The following is a 15,371-nucleotide window of genomic DNA, read 5'->3' on the forward strand; positions in this document are numbered from 1 at the left end:
TAATCTGTTTTCTCAGAGGAAGATGAACTTGTTAATAAAATCATCTGTTGTGGTGTTATGTTGGAATGACAACCTGCAGCTTTCCAGGAACATGTCTAACCATCTCTGGTTTGCATTTTTCATTATCACATCTGTTTGATACGTGGTTATAATGTTTAATCCCGTTTGATGTTTTATAAAACATTTTGGAATGGAGCAGTTGTTCCTAATGGCAATTGACCTCTTAAAAGAACAGTTTATAAAGGAAGTAGTTAAAACAGATTAACTGATGTTATGTTCTTTATTGTGATCTGAGCTAGATTTTTAGACAAAAGCTCAACTTCTTTACATGACAATTACATTTAAAACAAAGACTTTACAAAGAAACAAAGATTGCAAGTACTGTGTATTCATTGTAAACAATTGAGTTACTGCATTGTTAGTGCAATTTATCTTGTTATGGACTGAAACCACTTTTACACTTTCCTCTGTAATAAATGCTATTTTTGGAAGTATACTGCTTCTTTATTGACCACTGCAGGTCACACACACCTTCTGGTGAAATCAATAAGAGACCTAACTGCATCTTTAAAAGGGCCGTAGTTATGGTGAACCACATTTTCGTACAGTGATAACATGTCAAAGTGAGAACCAAACTCAGTTTCAGTCCATTGTTGGGCCTCTTCAGAGGGGAAAGGATCACATCCAAAAATGGATTCCCTTTTCAATGCGGATCCCATTTCCTGCTGATACAGGTCAGCTGCAACAGAACCAACAGGCAGAAGGTCCTCAGGAAGCTTTGCAGGACACCCGTCTTTAGCCAGTTCATTTGGTATTCCCTTTCCTGTAAGACATAACATGTTTTACATGTTGAATCTGCCAATATACTGTAGTTTCAATATACATTTTCAGTTCAATTTGAGCTACAAATGAATTAATCCAATACAGATTGAAATCTATAATAGAACAGCAAAAATGATTTAAACTGCTTAATTAATAAGTCATGACATTCATGTAGCCAGTAAAAGGAAATTTATACCTGGGATCCTGTGTGCATTCCATGCCTCTGTGACTTTTGTGATGCCAATCCTAGCCATCTGGCATGTCAGGTTTGACACACAATACTTTGATGTGTTGTCCTCCATGTTCAGTTCATCTTGGTCCACCAGCTCTACCAAAGCTGTCTTCAAAGGGTAGTTGACTCTGGCATTCACCTCCGACCACATTCTCTCTATCACATGGTTCTGTGCAGGTTTTTAAGGATAGTGTTAGTCTGCTTGCCCTCATTAGAAATACATTTGCAAGAAACCTGGATTCATTTTTAACAAAACATTTATTTCACCCTTGTAGAAGGAGTCTGAATGTAAGGCTGCCGTTGAGTATTGTGTCTGTGTTCTGCCAGCTTTTCCTGTATGAATAATGCCAGATAAAACTCTTTCCCACAGTCAACTCTGACCTGATCCCATAGTCCATAGGAAAGTACAGCAGGTCTGAGGACAAATCACAGACAAACATAAAATATATCCTTTACACATAAAAAGCATTAGTCTACGCCATAAATCCCTAAAGTGCCAATTAAAAGTCCAAAGCACTTACCATTTTTTCCAGCTGCACTACACACACACGCACACACACACACACACACACACACACACACACACACACACACACACACACAAGGTGGTGTGACACCAAAATCTGTGACCCATCAGAATCTGTGACCCAAATAGGAAGTGAAGCGCTCAGGGTGGTTGACGTTGTGAATTGGTCGCAGTTTGGTTAGGTTTAGGCATGAAAACTACTTGGTTAGGTTTAAGAAAAGGTTGTGGTTTGGGTTTTGACACAGAATCTGATGGCTCGCAGAATTTGGTGTTACAGCGGCAAGCTACCACACAATGACCAATGACGCTTTGACATGCAGACTACCACTACTAGCACTAACAAAGTTATTTTACCTGTACACTTCCTCATAAATTATGATGTTGTTCTTTATTGGCATAGTGGAGTGACTGACAATCTTCTTGCTGAAACCATCGATAGCCATTACATGGGTCACTCCAAACATAACAAGCTTTTCATTCTGATCTACATGTAGCTTGTGCCCCATGTATTGTGCATTGTAGGGTATGGGGTTCAGATTTCGGGCACCCTAAAATATAAGAACGGCATTATTATAAATAATCCTTGATTTGTATGACAAGATTCACCTACACCTAAGTTACAGTGGGGTCCAAACATCTGAAGCCCTGTTTCAGCAAGCAGGTTTAACAGACACTGAGCTTATCCCTGAGCTCTGAGTTGACTAAACCTGAGATGGGAAAGTCAGAGTTTTTGGTTCCAGAATAGCTGATAGAATTAGTTCAATCAACTCTTTGAACCAGATGGAAGCACGTGAGTGGGGATGAAAAAAAGCTATCATCAATGAAGCTCCGATACTACGATTTACCATGGCAATGGGTGAATAAAGAGCAGTGCCTCCAATCCAGGGGTCACCAACCTTTTAGAAACTGAGAGCTACTTCATGGGTACTGACTTATACGAAGGGCTACCAGTTTGATACACTCTTCTGAAATAACTAATTTGCTCAGTTTGCCTTTAGTTTTATATGATTATTAATGATTAATGATAGTCATCTATGTGAAGACACTGATCACGTTAATGATTAATATATAATGATATAATATATATAATAATCAATAATTATCAAGAATGACTTAACAAGGTGGGAAACAGATAATGTCAATATTCAATTTTCATTTTTAGAACAGGCCTGGGGGCTACTCATGTGGTCCTTGGGGGCTACCTGGTGCCCGCGAGCACCGTGTTGGTGACCCCTGCTCCAATCTAATCCAGTGGCACTAGAAATATGAATGTGTGCCAATGCTTAAAAAACAGGAGTGGAGGAAGGATCAATGAGTTAAAAATATAAAATTTTATTCAGCGTATTCCACTCCAGCTCATTCACCAGACTTTAAGTTCCTTAATGAATGATAAAGTGCTGGAATTCTCCCATATTACGTTTGATTTTTAAATACATTTATACAGCTATCCAATCCAATCCAATCCACTTTATTTATATAGCACAATTTAAACAAACACAAGGTTTCCAAAGTGCTGCACAAAAAGATAAAACAGAAATAAGTAAAATAAATAAAACACAATATGACAAACACCATACAAATAAGCAAGTATACACATAAGATCAACACTCTACCAGGAGTTAAAAGGCCAAAGAAAAGAGATGAGTTTTAAGTAGATTTTTAAAATTAGACAGAGAGGAGGCCTGTCTAATGTGCAGAGGCAGACCATTCCAAAGTTTTGGAGCTGCAACGGCAAACGCTCGGTCCCCTCTGAGCTTAACCTCGAGGGACAAAATGCTAGTGGCTGAAGATAAAAATATGGATCAAACAGATAAGACACTGTTTGGGCTACTCATGGCTTATGGTTATAAAGTCACATTCCGACCCAGGAGGAGGCTAATTATTTTTTGCAGTGGAAAATGTGACTTCCATCAGGTTGACCATACTGAATATTGAACTAATTCTATCAGCTGTTCTGAAACTGAGTTTCACCTCTCAGACTCAGTCAACTCAGAGCTCAGGGTAAAGCTCAGAGTTTGTTAAGCCTGCTTCCTGAAACAGGGCCCTGATGTGTTCTATTTCAACGCAGAAAAAAAAACAATGCTACCTTACCTGCTGTCTTGCAATGTGGTAGGGTTGATGAATACGTCTCAACACTTTGCCCACTCTGCCCTCAGAAGCTTTAACCCCTTTTGCAGATAGATAGCCTGTCATCATTTTTCGGCCGAAAGACGATCCAGTCTGGGAGCAGGAGTGCAACTTAGTTTAAATGTTAATTGTTATCCTAAACATTCTACTTAGTAATAAAGTGATTAAGGCATTTTTTGAAATACTGATTTACAGAGGTGGAAAGTAACGAATTACAATTACTCACGTTACTGTAATTGAGCAGTTTATTTGTGTACTTGTACTTTTTTAAGTAGTTTTTTAAATCTGTAATTTTACTTTTACTTAAGTATGTTTTGTTTAAAGTATTGTACTTCATTACATTTTCAATCACATCCGTTACTGAGTAAAAAAAAAGGAAAAACTTGTGAACACTGGCTTCAAGTGCAAGAAAACATCAGCTTTATCATGCAGTGTAAGCTGTGAAAAAATTCTGTATTAAGTTACTGCTAATGCAAACTGGACATTTCCTGCTGCTGCAGCTTCACATTAAAAGCATTTCACTGGCGAAACACAAGTTGACTTTTATTATGAAGTGGTCACAGGAGATTAGCGCTGACCGCTCTTATTCATCAAAAATGCGTCTACACAACAAGACAACCGTCATAGTCTAATAATAATAATAATAATAATAATAATAATAATGAAGCGAAAACATTTTCAAAACTTCTCATATTAACATAAAAAGGTCTCTAACGTTGTTTTGCGCCATTGCTTTGGCAAAGTATCTGTCAAACAAACTAAAATCGAAACCATGATATGGCTTTCCCTTATCAAATCGCAAAAGACTCCGATTTAATATAACAATATCTGTCAAACAAACAGGCCTATAATAAGTATAAATAAGATATAAAATCTTAAATATTAAATGTGATTTTTGGAGGTTAAAAAAGTAACTAAGTAACTTTTACTCAGTACATTTTAAATTAGCTACTTTTTACTTTAGCTTTAGATTTTTATACAAGTAATTTTACTTATACTTAAGTAAAAGTTCAACAAAGTAACAGTACTTTTACTTAAGTAGAATATTTTTTTACTCTTTTCACCTCTGCTATCGATAAACAACCAATGTTTGGTGATCTAATTACATTTAAAAAATTGCATAGGCCTAGCCCTAGTCTGCATATCGGCCTAGCTGTGGTCAGCTTTTTATTTACTTTAAGAGTAGCATTCATTTGTATGTTTAACAAAATCCCTGCTCAGCACACCACCTCCGCACACTCCTCGCAGAAAACCCCCGTATCGTTCCAAACTGTGAACCCAACGCTGCTGCTATATCCCCACAAGACATCCCATTCTTTCGGTTTTCTAATATAAAACTAGCATATTCGTCTAAAAACATTTTTACGCCCGTATCATTCTGTCTCATTGATGTCCAAATGACTTCCGGGTATGCAGCATACAACCGCTTACTACTTACGATCGCTTCCGGGTCACACAAAAATACCAATGCAAAATGAAGGAATACGACTTATACACACGTATTTTAATTTCCGAGTTCCATCTACAAATACATCAAAGAAAATCGGATAACGAGATTGTCTTTCGTTTTCCGTTTTTTAATATCAAAACAAAAAACGAATAATGGGTTGTTTTCCGTTTTTTGTTTTCCTATTTACTAATGGTAATTGGGAAACAGGCCGTTTTTCGTTTTTGTTTTTTTCCTTTCAAAACGAAAATCCGTTGGCCACCAAGTACACGGACCATCATCCCCGTACATAATGGAATATGTAACGGTGGAGAGATAGTCTCTTAACTCAGAGATAAGAACCAAGTGTAGCAGGTTGATTGGTCGCTATGCTTTCAGTCACACTCACTCTTTAACCAATCAGGAAGTAACTGCATGTTATTTAGGCAGGGGGTTTGTCCTCTTGACACTCTCTACTCTTTGTTGCCGGAGCCACATTTCCGCTCTGGGTCCCCTCGCTTCCGCAGCGCGGTTAACTGGAATTCAACAGGTAATGCAGTGTTGCTAATTTGTTTGTTACCTATAGGCCTCTTTTGTGTTAGGATGGGCATTACAGCATGCATTGTCTTTTGCAGTGTCTCCCTGTCACAAACCCAACTACTGTAATGGGACCGCGTTGAAGTTTTGCTGCTGGTAGGTTCGGCAACTCTTTTCTTCTCTTAGGTATTCTCCTGACGGGAGTGCTTAAGTAACCGGCCGTTCTATTGTAGGCCCCGTGCAGCTGTACTATCTGCACTATTGGTGGTGTATTGGTGTGAAGCTCCCTGACGGGTATGTATGCCGGTTGGCATCTCATATATTGTTTTGTTTCAACAGGATTTGTATGAGCTCACTCCAGGCTTTGAACACCTCCACGCGCCTTTCAGCGGCGCATTTGCAATTGGCCGGTGTTTCTGGGATCTGTTGCCCAACTGAGTGATTGTTTCAGTGACACGGGCGACAGCGTTGCCTTTCTTTGGCCTGCCCATGTTTATTAATAGTATGTGTGTGGAGATTGGGATGTATGTTTATGGGTTTCTTTGTTAAATTAGGATTAAGTGATTTTTGGTTAGTTTCTATTTCTTTTTGTTTAAGTTTTGATGAAAAGACTTTCATTTCTGTTTAAACTTTATGGTTTATTTGTTGTTAATCTTTGGTTATTTTTGTTTGACTCTAGGCAGCTATTAGTCACTTTTGGCTGCCTAGATTTGCCTTAGATTGAAGTTGTTTTCCATTTATTTTTGGTTTATTGATTTTTTTTACCACGCAACAATTGAGTGTTATTTATCCCACAGTTGCTGAGTGCCGTAGGTGGTGGTGTCGGTGTCCCCAGTGGTGGTGTCTCCCTCCCGTGTGCTGTGTTTTTGTATCTCTGCAGGATAAATCCAGACATCTAGCTAGACTATCTGTCCAATCTGAGTTTTCTGTTGCACGACTAAAAAACTTTGAAACGTACACGTACATGTTCCACCAAAACAAGTTCCTTCCCGAGGCTAAGTTGCAAAGGCAACGTTGCTCCATCCAGCGCAAAGCACCACCCAAGACGATTGGGATTGGATTAAATAAATGCCAATAAACCACAGCACGTTTTTATCCCATCCCGGAATGCTGTGTGGACTAGCCAGACTCTCCGCCGCAGTGCTGTGGAGGAAGGACTGGCAATGTGAGACTACCAGTGTGGTGACTTAGCCAGCAGATTCTAGTCTCACTCAGTCTCGTTTGTTCCTAGCACCTATGTTGAATGTTTGTTTGCTCTTTTGCTCAGGCCCTGCTTCAAGCTGCCTCTGACCTGCTGAATTATCTGCCTCAAGACACATGGCATTCTCCACTGGCATCTGCTCTGCTGCCTGCTCTTCTCCGCCCTGTCCCTACCCCTCCATTGCGATCTGGAGGTTAACCCAGTTTGGTCCCTCTGCCTGCTCTCTGGATTCATCGTTGCCTACCCGCTTTCAAACCCCAGCATCAACCCGAAAGTCACTCAGCTTCAGTTCTGTCATTCGTCGACAGACGCCCCTAATTGTCGTTAGGAGCGTTAGCTGACCATGTAACAGTAGGACATACTGAAAAAAGTTCCTGGGAAGCAGGCAAGGAGGCACACCGGGTCAAAAACAGAGAACCTGTAGCCAGGATGCTAGCAGGCCGAAAAGCAGGCAGGCTAGTGGGTGCTAGCTGGCTCGGAATCTGATGAGGAGCTGGTACTTGACTGAGTGAAGCCTTTGTGGAGCTAACAGGCTTGGCTGAAGCGGAGGAGCTGGAGCAAAAATGAAGCTGATAACCCAGTTTGGAACAGAGTCCTTTAAGCAAGGTTTTTCCAAAACTTTCTCACAAGCTGCTGCCAAAATTGCCTCCTTCAAGCAATCACCGCTAGCCTCCCTCCACCTGGCTTTGAGCTCCACCAGGTCACACATAAGGTCACAAAGTTCATCAGAAGTCTCTGCTGGGTCCATGTTTGGTCGGATTATTCTGTCAGGGTTTCAGAGGATGAAGGACCCAAATGCAGAGACGGACAGGCAGTATGAGCTTTGTGGATTTAATAAACAAATAATAAAGTCCATACCAACAAAAGGAAAAACACAGAACAGTGGCAAGCAATCCACTGACAAGGACAAACAAAAAACACTGAACAGCACACAATAATCTGACAAGAGACAAAGACAGAACAGAGACTAAATACACTAGGTAATGAGGAAACAAAAGACAGGTGACACAACAGGTGAAAGACATAAGACAATCACAAGGGCGGGAAAACTAAAAACAGGAAGTAAAACCAGACAAGACAGAAAACCAGAGACTTCAAAATAAAACAGGAAACAGAACATATACAGAAACATACAACCATGACAATTTCAGGCCTTTATCCATGTATGCTATTGTAACTCTCAAGTCATCTCCAAAGTTCTCCTGTAGGAGTCTTTTAGCCTCACAATATCCTCTTGATGGATCCAAATGGAAGCGGCTTCGGGCGAGTTCTATGGGTTGTCCTGTCGTATACTGCTCCAGATAGTACAGGCGATCTTGACTGTTTGCTGTTTTGTCTTCGATGCTATATTCAGAGGCACGCATGAATGTTGTGTAACTTCATGGGTCACCATAAAAGGTTGGTATTTCTCTAACAGGTAATAGTGCCTGCTTATGTTGCTGTACAAGTAAATCAACAATGTTATTCTGTCTTTGCATGATAGAAGACATACCATCATGGTCTGGACTTAGTATAAATGGGTTTTTGCATACCACCTTTTAGACAGATCTTATCCTGCTTGAACTTTAAAGGGATTGGTGTCTTTGCAATTGTGACAGCATTGCCTGCTGCTTAGGGATTGTAAAAACTCTAGCAGGTCTAAGCTGTTGCAGAAATATTTGCAGTGGTGTTTTAGGAACTGTAGACATTCTAGCAAACTCCACAGGTGACTGCCGTTGTCTATGGCTTTCTAAGTAGGAGTTCATACCATCTTCAGACTTTCCTGACTGCAAATCATTGCTTTCCGGGACCTTTATCTTGGCATCTGATGCAGCAATCTGTGCTTCTAGTTCTGTGTCTTCAATCTTTGAGTTTAAAATCAATCTCTGTTGCTCAAGTGCATGCTTAGCATTCAATGCTTCCCTACGTGACAACAGTGCAGTTTGCTCAGCAAGAGCCTTCCTGTTCATGTGCAGATGTCACTGAAGATGATTTAGATTTACTAACATTAGAAATGCTATAATTTGGATGGATTAAATCTTGTAGATCTGTTGACTCTGGTGGATCTAATGCACCCTCTTGCTGCTCTGATACATCCACTGGTTCAACAGACTCACGTTCTTCTGCAGGAAATTCCTGTTCCTCTAACTCACCTTGCCGTGCTATTAATTCCTCCCCATCCTGTATCTCTTCCAGGAAATCTTCAAATGGTTCGATCCTAGGTTCATACCATTCAATTGTCTATTCGCTTTTCCTGTTCTGGTTAAACATTTTGCACAGCATCATGGGCATTCTTAAATTCTTCACAAAGTGATTGGAAAATGATACAATGTTTAACATCCATCCATCCATCTTCGTCCGCTTATCCGGTATCGGGTCGCGGGGGTAGCAGCTCCAGCAGGGGACCCCAAACTTCCCTTTCCCGAGCCACATTAACCAGCTCCGACTGGGGGATCCCGAGGCGTTCCCATGCCAGGTTGGAGATATAATCCCTCCACCTAGTCCTGGGTCTTCCCCGAGGCCTCCTCCCAGCTGGACGTGCCTGGAACACCTCCCTAGGGAGGCGCCCAGGGGGCATCCTTACCAGATGCCCGAACCACCTCAACTGGCTCTTTTCGACGCAAAGGAGCAGCGGCTCTACTCCGAGCTCCTCACGGATGACCTATCTCTAAGGGAGACGCCAGCCACCCTCCTGAGGAAACCCATTTCGGCCGCTTGTACCCTGGATCTTGTTCTTTCGGTCATGACCCAGCCTTCATGACCATAGGTTAGGGTAGGAACGAAAACTGACCGGTAGATTGAAAGCTTTGCCTTCTGGCTCAGCTCTCTTTTTGTCACAACGGTGCGATAAATTGAATGTAATACCGCAACCGCTGCGCCGATTCTCCGACCAATCTCCCGCTCCATTGTCCCCTCACTCGCAAACAAGACCCCAAGGTACTTGAACTCCTTCACTTGGGGTAAGGACTCATTCCCTACCTGGAGAAGGCACTCCATTGGTTTCCTGCTGAGAACCATGGCCTCCGATTTAGAGGTGCTGATCCTCATCCCAGCTGCTTCACACTCGGCTGCGAACCGATCCAGTGAGTGTTGAAGGTCACAGGCCGATGATGCCATCAGGACCCTCTCCACCCCGACTACGCCTCGATATCCTGTCCATAAATACTATAAACAGGATTGGTGACAAAGCGCAGCCCTGGCGGAGGCCAACCCTCACCTGAAACGAGTCCGACTTACTGCCGAGAACCCGGACACAGCTCTCGCTTTGGTCATACAGAGATTGGATGGCCCTGAGAAGGGACCCCCTCACCCCATACTCCCGCAGCACCTCCCACAGTATCTCCCGGGGGACCCGGTCATACGCCTTCTCCAGATCCACAAAGCACATGTAGGTTGGGCATACTCCCAGGCTCCCTCCAGGATTCTTGCAAGAGTAAAGATCTGGTCCGTTGTTCCACGACCAGGACGGAATCCGCATTGTTCCTCTTCAACCTGAGGTTCGACTATCGACCGAACCCTCCTTTCCAGCACCTTGGAGTAGACTTTACCGGGGAGGCTGAGAAGTGTGATACCCCTGTAATTGGCACACACCCTCTGGTCCCCCTTTTTGAAAAGGGGAACCACCACCGCGGTCTGCCACTCCTTAGGCACCGTTCCAGACTTCCACGCTATGTTGAAGAGGCATGTCAACCAAGACAACCCCTCCACACCCAGAGCTTTAAGCATTTCTTGACGGATCTCATCAATCCCTGGGGCTTTGCCACTGTGGAGTTGTTTAACTACCTCAGCAACTTCCACCAGGAAAATTGACGACAATCCCCCATCATCCTCCAGCTCTGCTTCTACCATAGAGGGCGTATTAGTCGGATTTAGGAGTTCCTCAAAGTGCTCCTTCCACCGCCCTATTACCTCCTCAGTTGAGGTCAACAGCGTCCCATCCTTACTGTACACAGCTTGGATGGTTCCCCGCTTCGACGGTTTTCCAGAAGCACCTTGGTGCCGACCGAAAGTCCTTCTCCATGTCTTCTCCGAACTTCTCCCACACCTGCTGCTTTGCCTCTTTCACGGCAGAGGCTGCAGCCCTTCGGGCCCTTCGGTACCTTGCAACTGCCTCCGGAGTCCTCTGGGATAACATATCCCGGAAAGACTCCTTCTTCAGTCAGACAGCTTCCCTGACCACCGGTGTCCACCACGGTGTTCGTGGGTTACCGCCCCTTGAGGCACCTAAAACCCTAAGACCACAGCTCTCCGCCGCAGCTTCAGCAATGGAAACTTTGAACATTGTCCACTCGGGTTCAATGCCCCCAGCCTCCACAGGGATGCACAAAAAGCTCCGCCGGAGGTGTGAGTTGAAAGTCTGTCGGACAGGGGCCTCCTCCAGACGTTCCCAATTTACCCGCACTACCCGTTTGGGCTTACCAGGTCTGTCCAGAGTCTTCCCCCACCCTCTGACCCAACTCACCACCAGATGGTGATCAGTTGACAGCTCTGCCCCTCTCTTCACCCGAGTGTCCAAAACATACGGCCTCAGATCAGATGAAACGATTATAAAATCGATCATTGACCTTTGGCCTAGGGTGCTCTGGTACCAAGTACACTTATGAGCATCCCTATGTTCGAACATGGTGTTCGTTATAGACAATTCATGACTAGCACAGAAGTCCAACAACAAACAACCACTCTGGTTTAGATCAGGGAGGCCGTTCCTCCCAATCACGCCTCTCCATGTGTCTCCATCATTGCCCACGTGCGCGTTGAAGTCCCCCAGCAGAACTATGGAGTCCCCCACTGGAGCCCCATACAGGACTCCATTCAAGGTCTCCAAGAAGGCCGAATACTCCGAGCTCTTGTTTGGTGCATACGCACAAACAACAGTCAGAGTTTTCCCCCCCACAACCCGCAGGCGTAGGGAGGCGACCCTCTCGTCCACCGGGGTAAACTCCAACGTAGCGGCGCTCAGCCGGGGGCTTGTGAGTATCCCCACACCCGCCCGGCGCCTCACACCCTGGGCAATGTTTAACAGCATAAATATATTTTGTTGTTTAAGTTCTTTGATTTTGCGTGTACATCTTGCTAATTTGCCTTTTCTGACCTTTTTTAGTTCCTTAATAGGCTCATCCATCCTTTAAATGCAGCGTGATTCACGCAATTCAAACAAATAAACAAATCAAAAGTTCCACTACTGAAACTTTCCAAACCTGTAGGCTATCAAATCAACTATTTACATTATTATTTTAGTAAATACTGTTATGTTTCATTCCCGCTCAAATGCACAAGCTTCAAAGGCCATATTTTAGCACTAATGCTGCAGCAGGAGTCCTGATAACAGCGTTGAATCCTGTAGTGGAAAGTTTTTATGTGTATGTGTGATCTTTCTTTCATATATTATCCATTGCTGCAGGGTTTTTATATTTTCATGACTTTATATGTATTTACTTTTATACTATACAATATTTACTCTGTTTTATATATGATATTATAATATATCAGTTATAGGGATTCATTATAGTACTCTATTATTTTAAAAGGCGATCGTAGCTCCTTCTGCCTCCGTCGTGCGCAGGCTACGCGGCCCCTCTCTCTGTTATGTAGACTCCACACTTGGTAGCACCTGGCAGAGAGCCAACTTCAATGGCCTGAAGCAGTCTTCTCTAAAAAAAGCTCAAACTCAGCAGTAAAAGCTCAGAATCAGCAGTAAAAGGAGCTTATTCGACAAGAAATACAGTCCCTCCCTCTGTATGCTCCCCTATAAAAACTCTGAGTTGTCTTTGTTCGTTGACACACTCTCACAGACTGCTTGTCACTCTGTCAGACTGTCTCCTTCTTTTGCAAAAAAATAAAGACTAGAACTGCAAGCAGTTATGACGGGGCCCAAGCCACCCACGCCAGTCACCCCCGACACCCCGGGGAGCACGCGAAAGCGGAACCCGAAGCCTGGCGGCGGGGAGGCAAACGTCGGTAAATATCGAGAGGCGTGAGCCGCGAGGTCTGCGGTAAGTCGCCGTTGCAAATGTAGCGGTTAACAGTTCATCTCCATGCATATACAGACCACCTTTAAGAATGCTCTACAATAAACAAACTTCTTAACCCCCCTGACCGCAGGGGACAGCAGAGAGAAATGAGAGAGTGACTGAGAGGGTGGAGGGAGAAAGGCAGGTGTGGTGGTTGAAGGAGCAGGGGAGGTGGTCAAGTTGTTGCAAATGGTGTCATAGGCGCCGATTTATGTTTTCCTCCGTGGTTGCTCACAGGCACACGCCCTTTAAAAAAAAAAAAAAACGGTAGTCAGACATTCTTTGCATTTCAGTCAAAACTCGTCTACGTTCATTATAGCGCCCCCTAATGACCGATCTTCGCCAAATTTGGTACAGAGCCTTAGAGCGGCATGCCGAACGAGCATTACAAGTTTCGTGTTGATTGCATTTACTGTGGCAGAGATATTGCAATTGCAAATTTCACATTAAAATGCTGTTATTGGCCAAAACAAATAAACGTTGCTTATAGCGCCCCCTAAAGGTCGATCTTCGCCACATTTGGTAGGGCGCATTGTAGTGGCATGTTGAACAATGATCTCAAGTTCTTTGTAAATGGGCGTGGCCTATATCATGTGATTCAGCTTGATTCAAGGAAGATGTGGATGTAAGGTTTTCTAATGTGCAATGTGTAATGTGAGAGTTAAAGGAAAAAAAAATCACCTAGTGGTCCACATGTGTAATTTTTGGTAGGTGTGGTCCATGACCCATTGTCTATCTACCCTGTAAATTTAAAGTTGTTCACATTAGTGTAAGTAGTAAATTTAGACTTGGGTCCCATAGGCCACGCCCACTTTAGCCACTCAGTACCCCACTTTAGGGTTGGCCTCAGGAGTGGGCCTAGATGGTACCCAACAAATTTAGTAAAAATGGGATAAGCGGTTCTTGAGATATAAACTTTATGTACTTGTAGCACCCCCTAGTGACCAATTTTCGTAAAACGTGTGGGGGACCTTCAGAGCTTCACGGCAAACAAGAATCTAAAGTTTGCCATTATTGTCATTTATTTTGGCCGAGATATGGCAAAGTTGGTGTTTTGATAGTTAGCTACACAAATTTGTTTGTGCATAATATGCGCAATTTTTATCCTATCAAAATTATTTTCATTAACTTTTTGTCAGGCCCATCTGGAGATGCTACCTGCAAAATTTCGTGCCGATCGGTCGCACGGTCTAGAAGGAGTTCGAAAAAGTAGGTTTTTGATAAATCGTGATTTTTCACACATAAAAGTTTAGGCGGAAATGGGTGTGGCCTATATCACGTGATTCAGTTGGATCCAGGGAACGCGTGGATACATGTTTTTAAATGTCCGGTGTACGGTGTGCGAGTTATAGGGCCAAACACGTTTTTTCTGCTATAGTGCCACCTAGTGGTGGAAGTGACCACCGACCGGACCAGTCCTGAAAATGGCAACCCCCCACCATGTACGGTTTAGGCTGTAATCGGAGTTTTAGGCGGAGAAGAAAAATGATGTATGATTAATCCTTACAAAAACAATAGAGTTCCACAGCCCCGCTGTGCGAACGGCGTAGCTCTGCTACCGCCGGTTCTTCCAGACTCGGGCTTGGACCCCTTAAAATAACTTAGATAACTCCAGTGTGTCAGACAATGTGTCATCACTGAAACGTGTGTCATCACCGTACACCGAAGAGATTTTCCACAAAAATCTGTGTGGTTCATCCTCCGGTGTCAATAATCCAAGACGGAATGCTTTCCTAATCCTTAACGAAGTTTTTTGACTTTATTTCGGCAACTTGTCTTACCTTCTATCAAGCCGCTGCACGAGCTAGGCAAGGTTTATTTTGGACGCACATTCAAACAAACATAAACTTAATTCCAACGAAAATAGGATCTACTATCCTTCTAAATACAACTTAAATATCTTATCCAACGGTGTATGCATGTGTCAATGTAAACGTAATGAAAAACTTATTTTGTAAGTGGTCAATTCGGTATTCGTGGTTTTGTGGTCAAAAAACTATAATCGCTCCTGACTGTGGCTAGCATTTCTTCTTTAATGCGGTCACCTGCCAGGCCTCACTTCCTGTCTACCTATGAAGAGTTCCTGGTGGTGTCATAACGCAAAGTAAAAGTGCCAGCTGGGGAAGGTAAATTTCAATAAAATAAACTTAAAATTAAATTGGCCCTAACGTGGTGATGATTCATTATTTTTAAATTGTTATGCCAACTATAGTGGCACAAAATGGAAGTGCCGATGACATAGCCTCTGAGAAAAAAAGAATCTTATCCAAGAGGCTCAAAATGTGGCCAACAATCATATTAAGAATCAGAATATATCTAACAGTCTATGTGTGTATATAGTGTGTGCCACCTAGTGGCCGATTGACGTCAACTTTTGCTCACAACCTTAGTGGAGCATGGGGAACTACTGAGTGGAGTTTCGTGTTAATAATGAGTAAATGATGCTCATAACTTCCTGTTTTGACTGCAACCTTCAGGACCTTGTTGCTCTGTTACTTGTGAATACTGTA

The 15,371-nt window shown here is 43.0% G+C and overlaps 1 protein-coding gene across 1 annotated transcript; it reads right to left on the bottom strand.

Moving 5' to 3' along the window:
* Positions 1–521: 521 nt before the first annotated feature.
* On the bottom strand, positions 522–3,875 carry LOC116049959. Its single transcript, XM_031300012.2, has 5 exons — positions 3,672–3,875; positions 1,935–2,128; positions 1,322–1,469; positions 1,019–1,223; positions 522–823 (listed from the first exon to the last, which is right to left on the bottom strand). Exons 1-5 carry the CDS (start codon positions 3,774–3,776, stop codon positions 522–524), a joined length of 954 nt encoding a protein of 317 aa, XP_031155872.1. The 5' UTR covers positions 3,777–3,875.
* Positions 3,876–15,371: the final 11,496 nt, after the last annotated feature.

This window comes from Sander lucioperca, chromosome 9 (assembly GCF_008315115.2).
Source record: "Sander lucioperca isolate FBNREF2018 chromosome 9, SLUC_FBN_1.2, whole genome shotgun sequence".
NCBI classification, from domain to species: Eukaryota; Metazoa; Chordata; class Actinopteri; order Perciformes; family Percidae; genus Sander; species Sander lucioperca.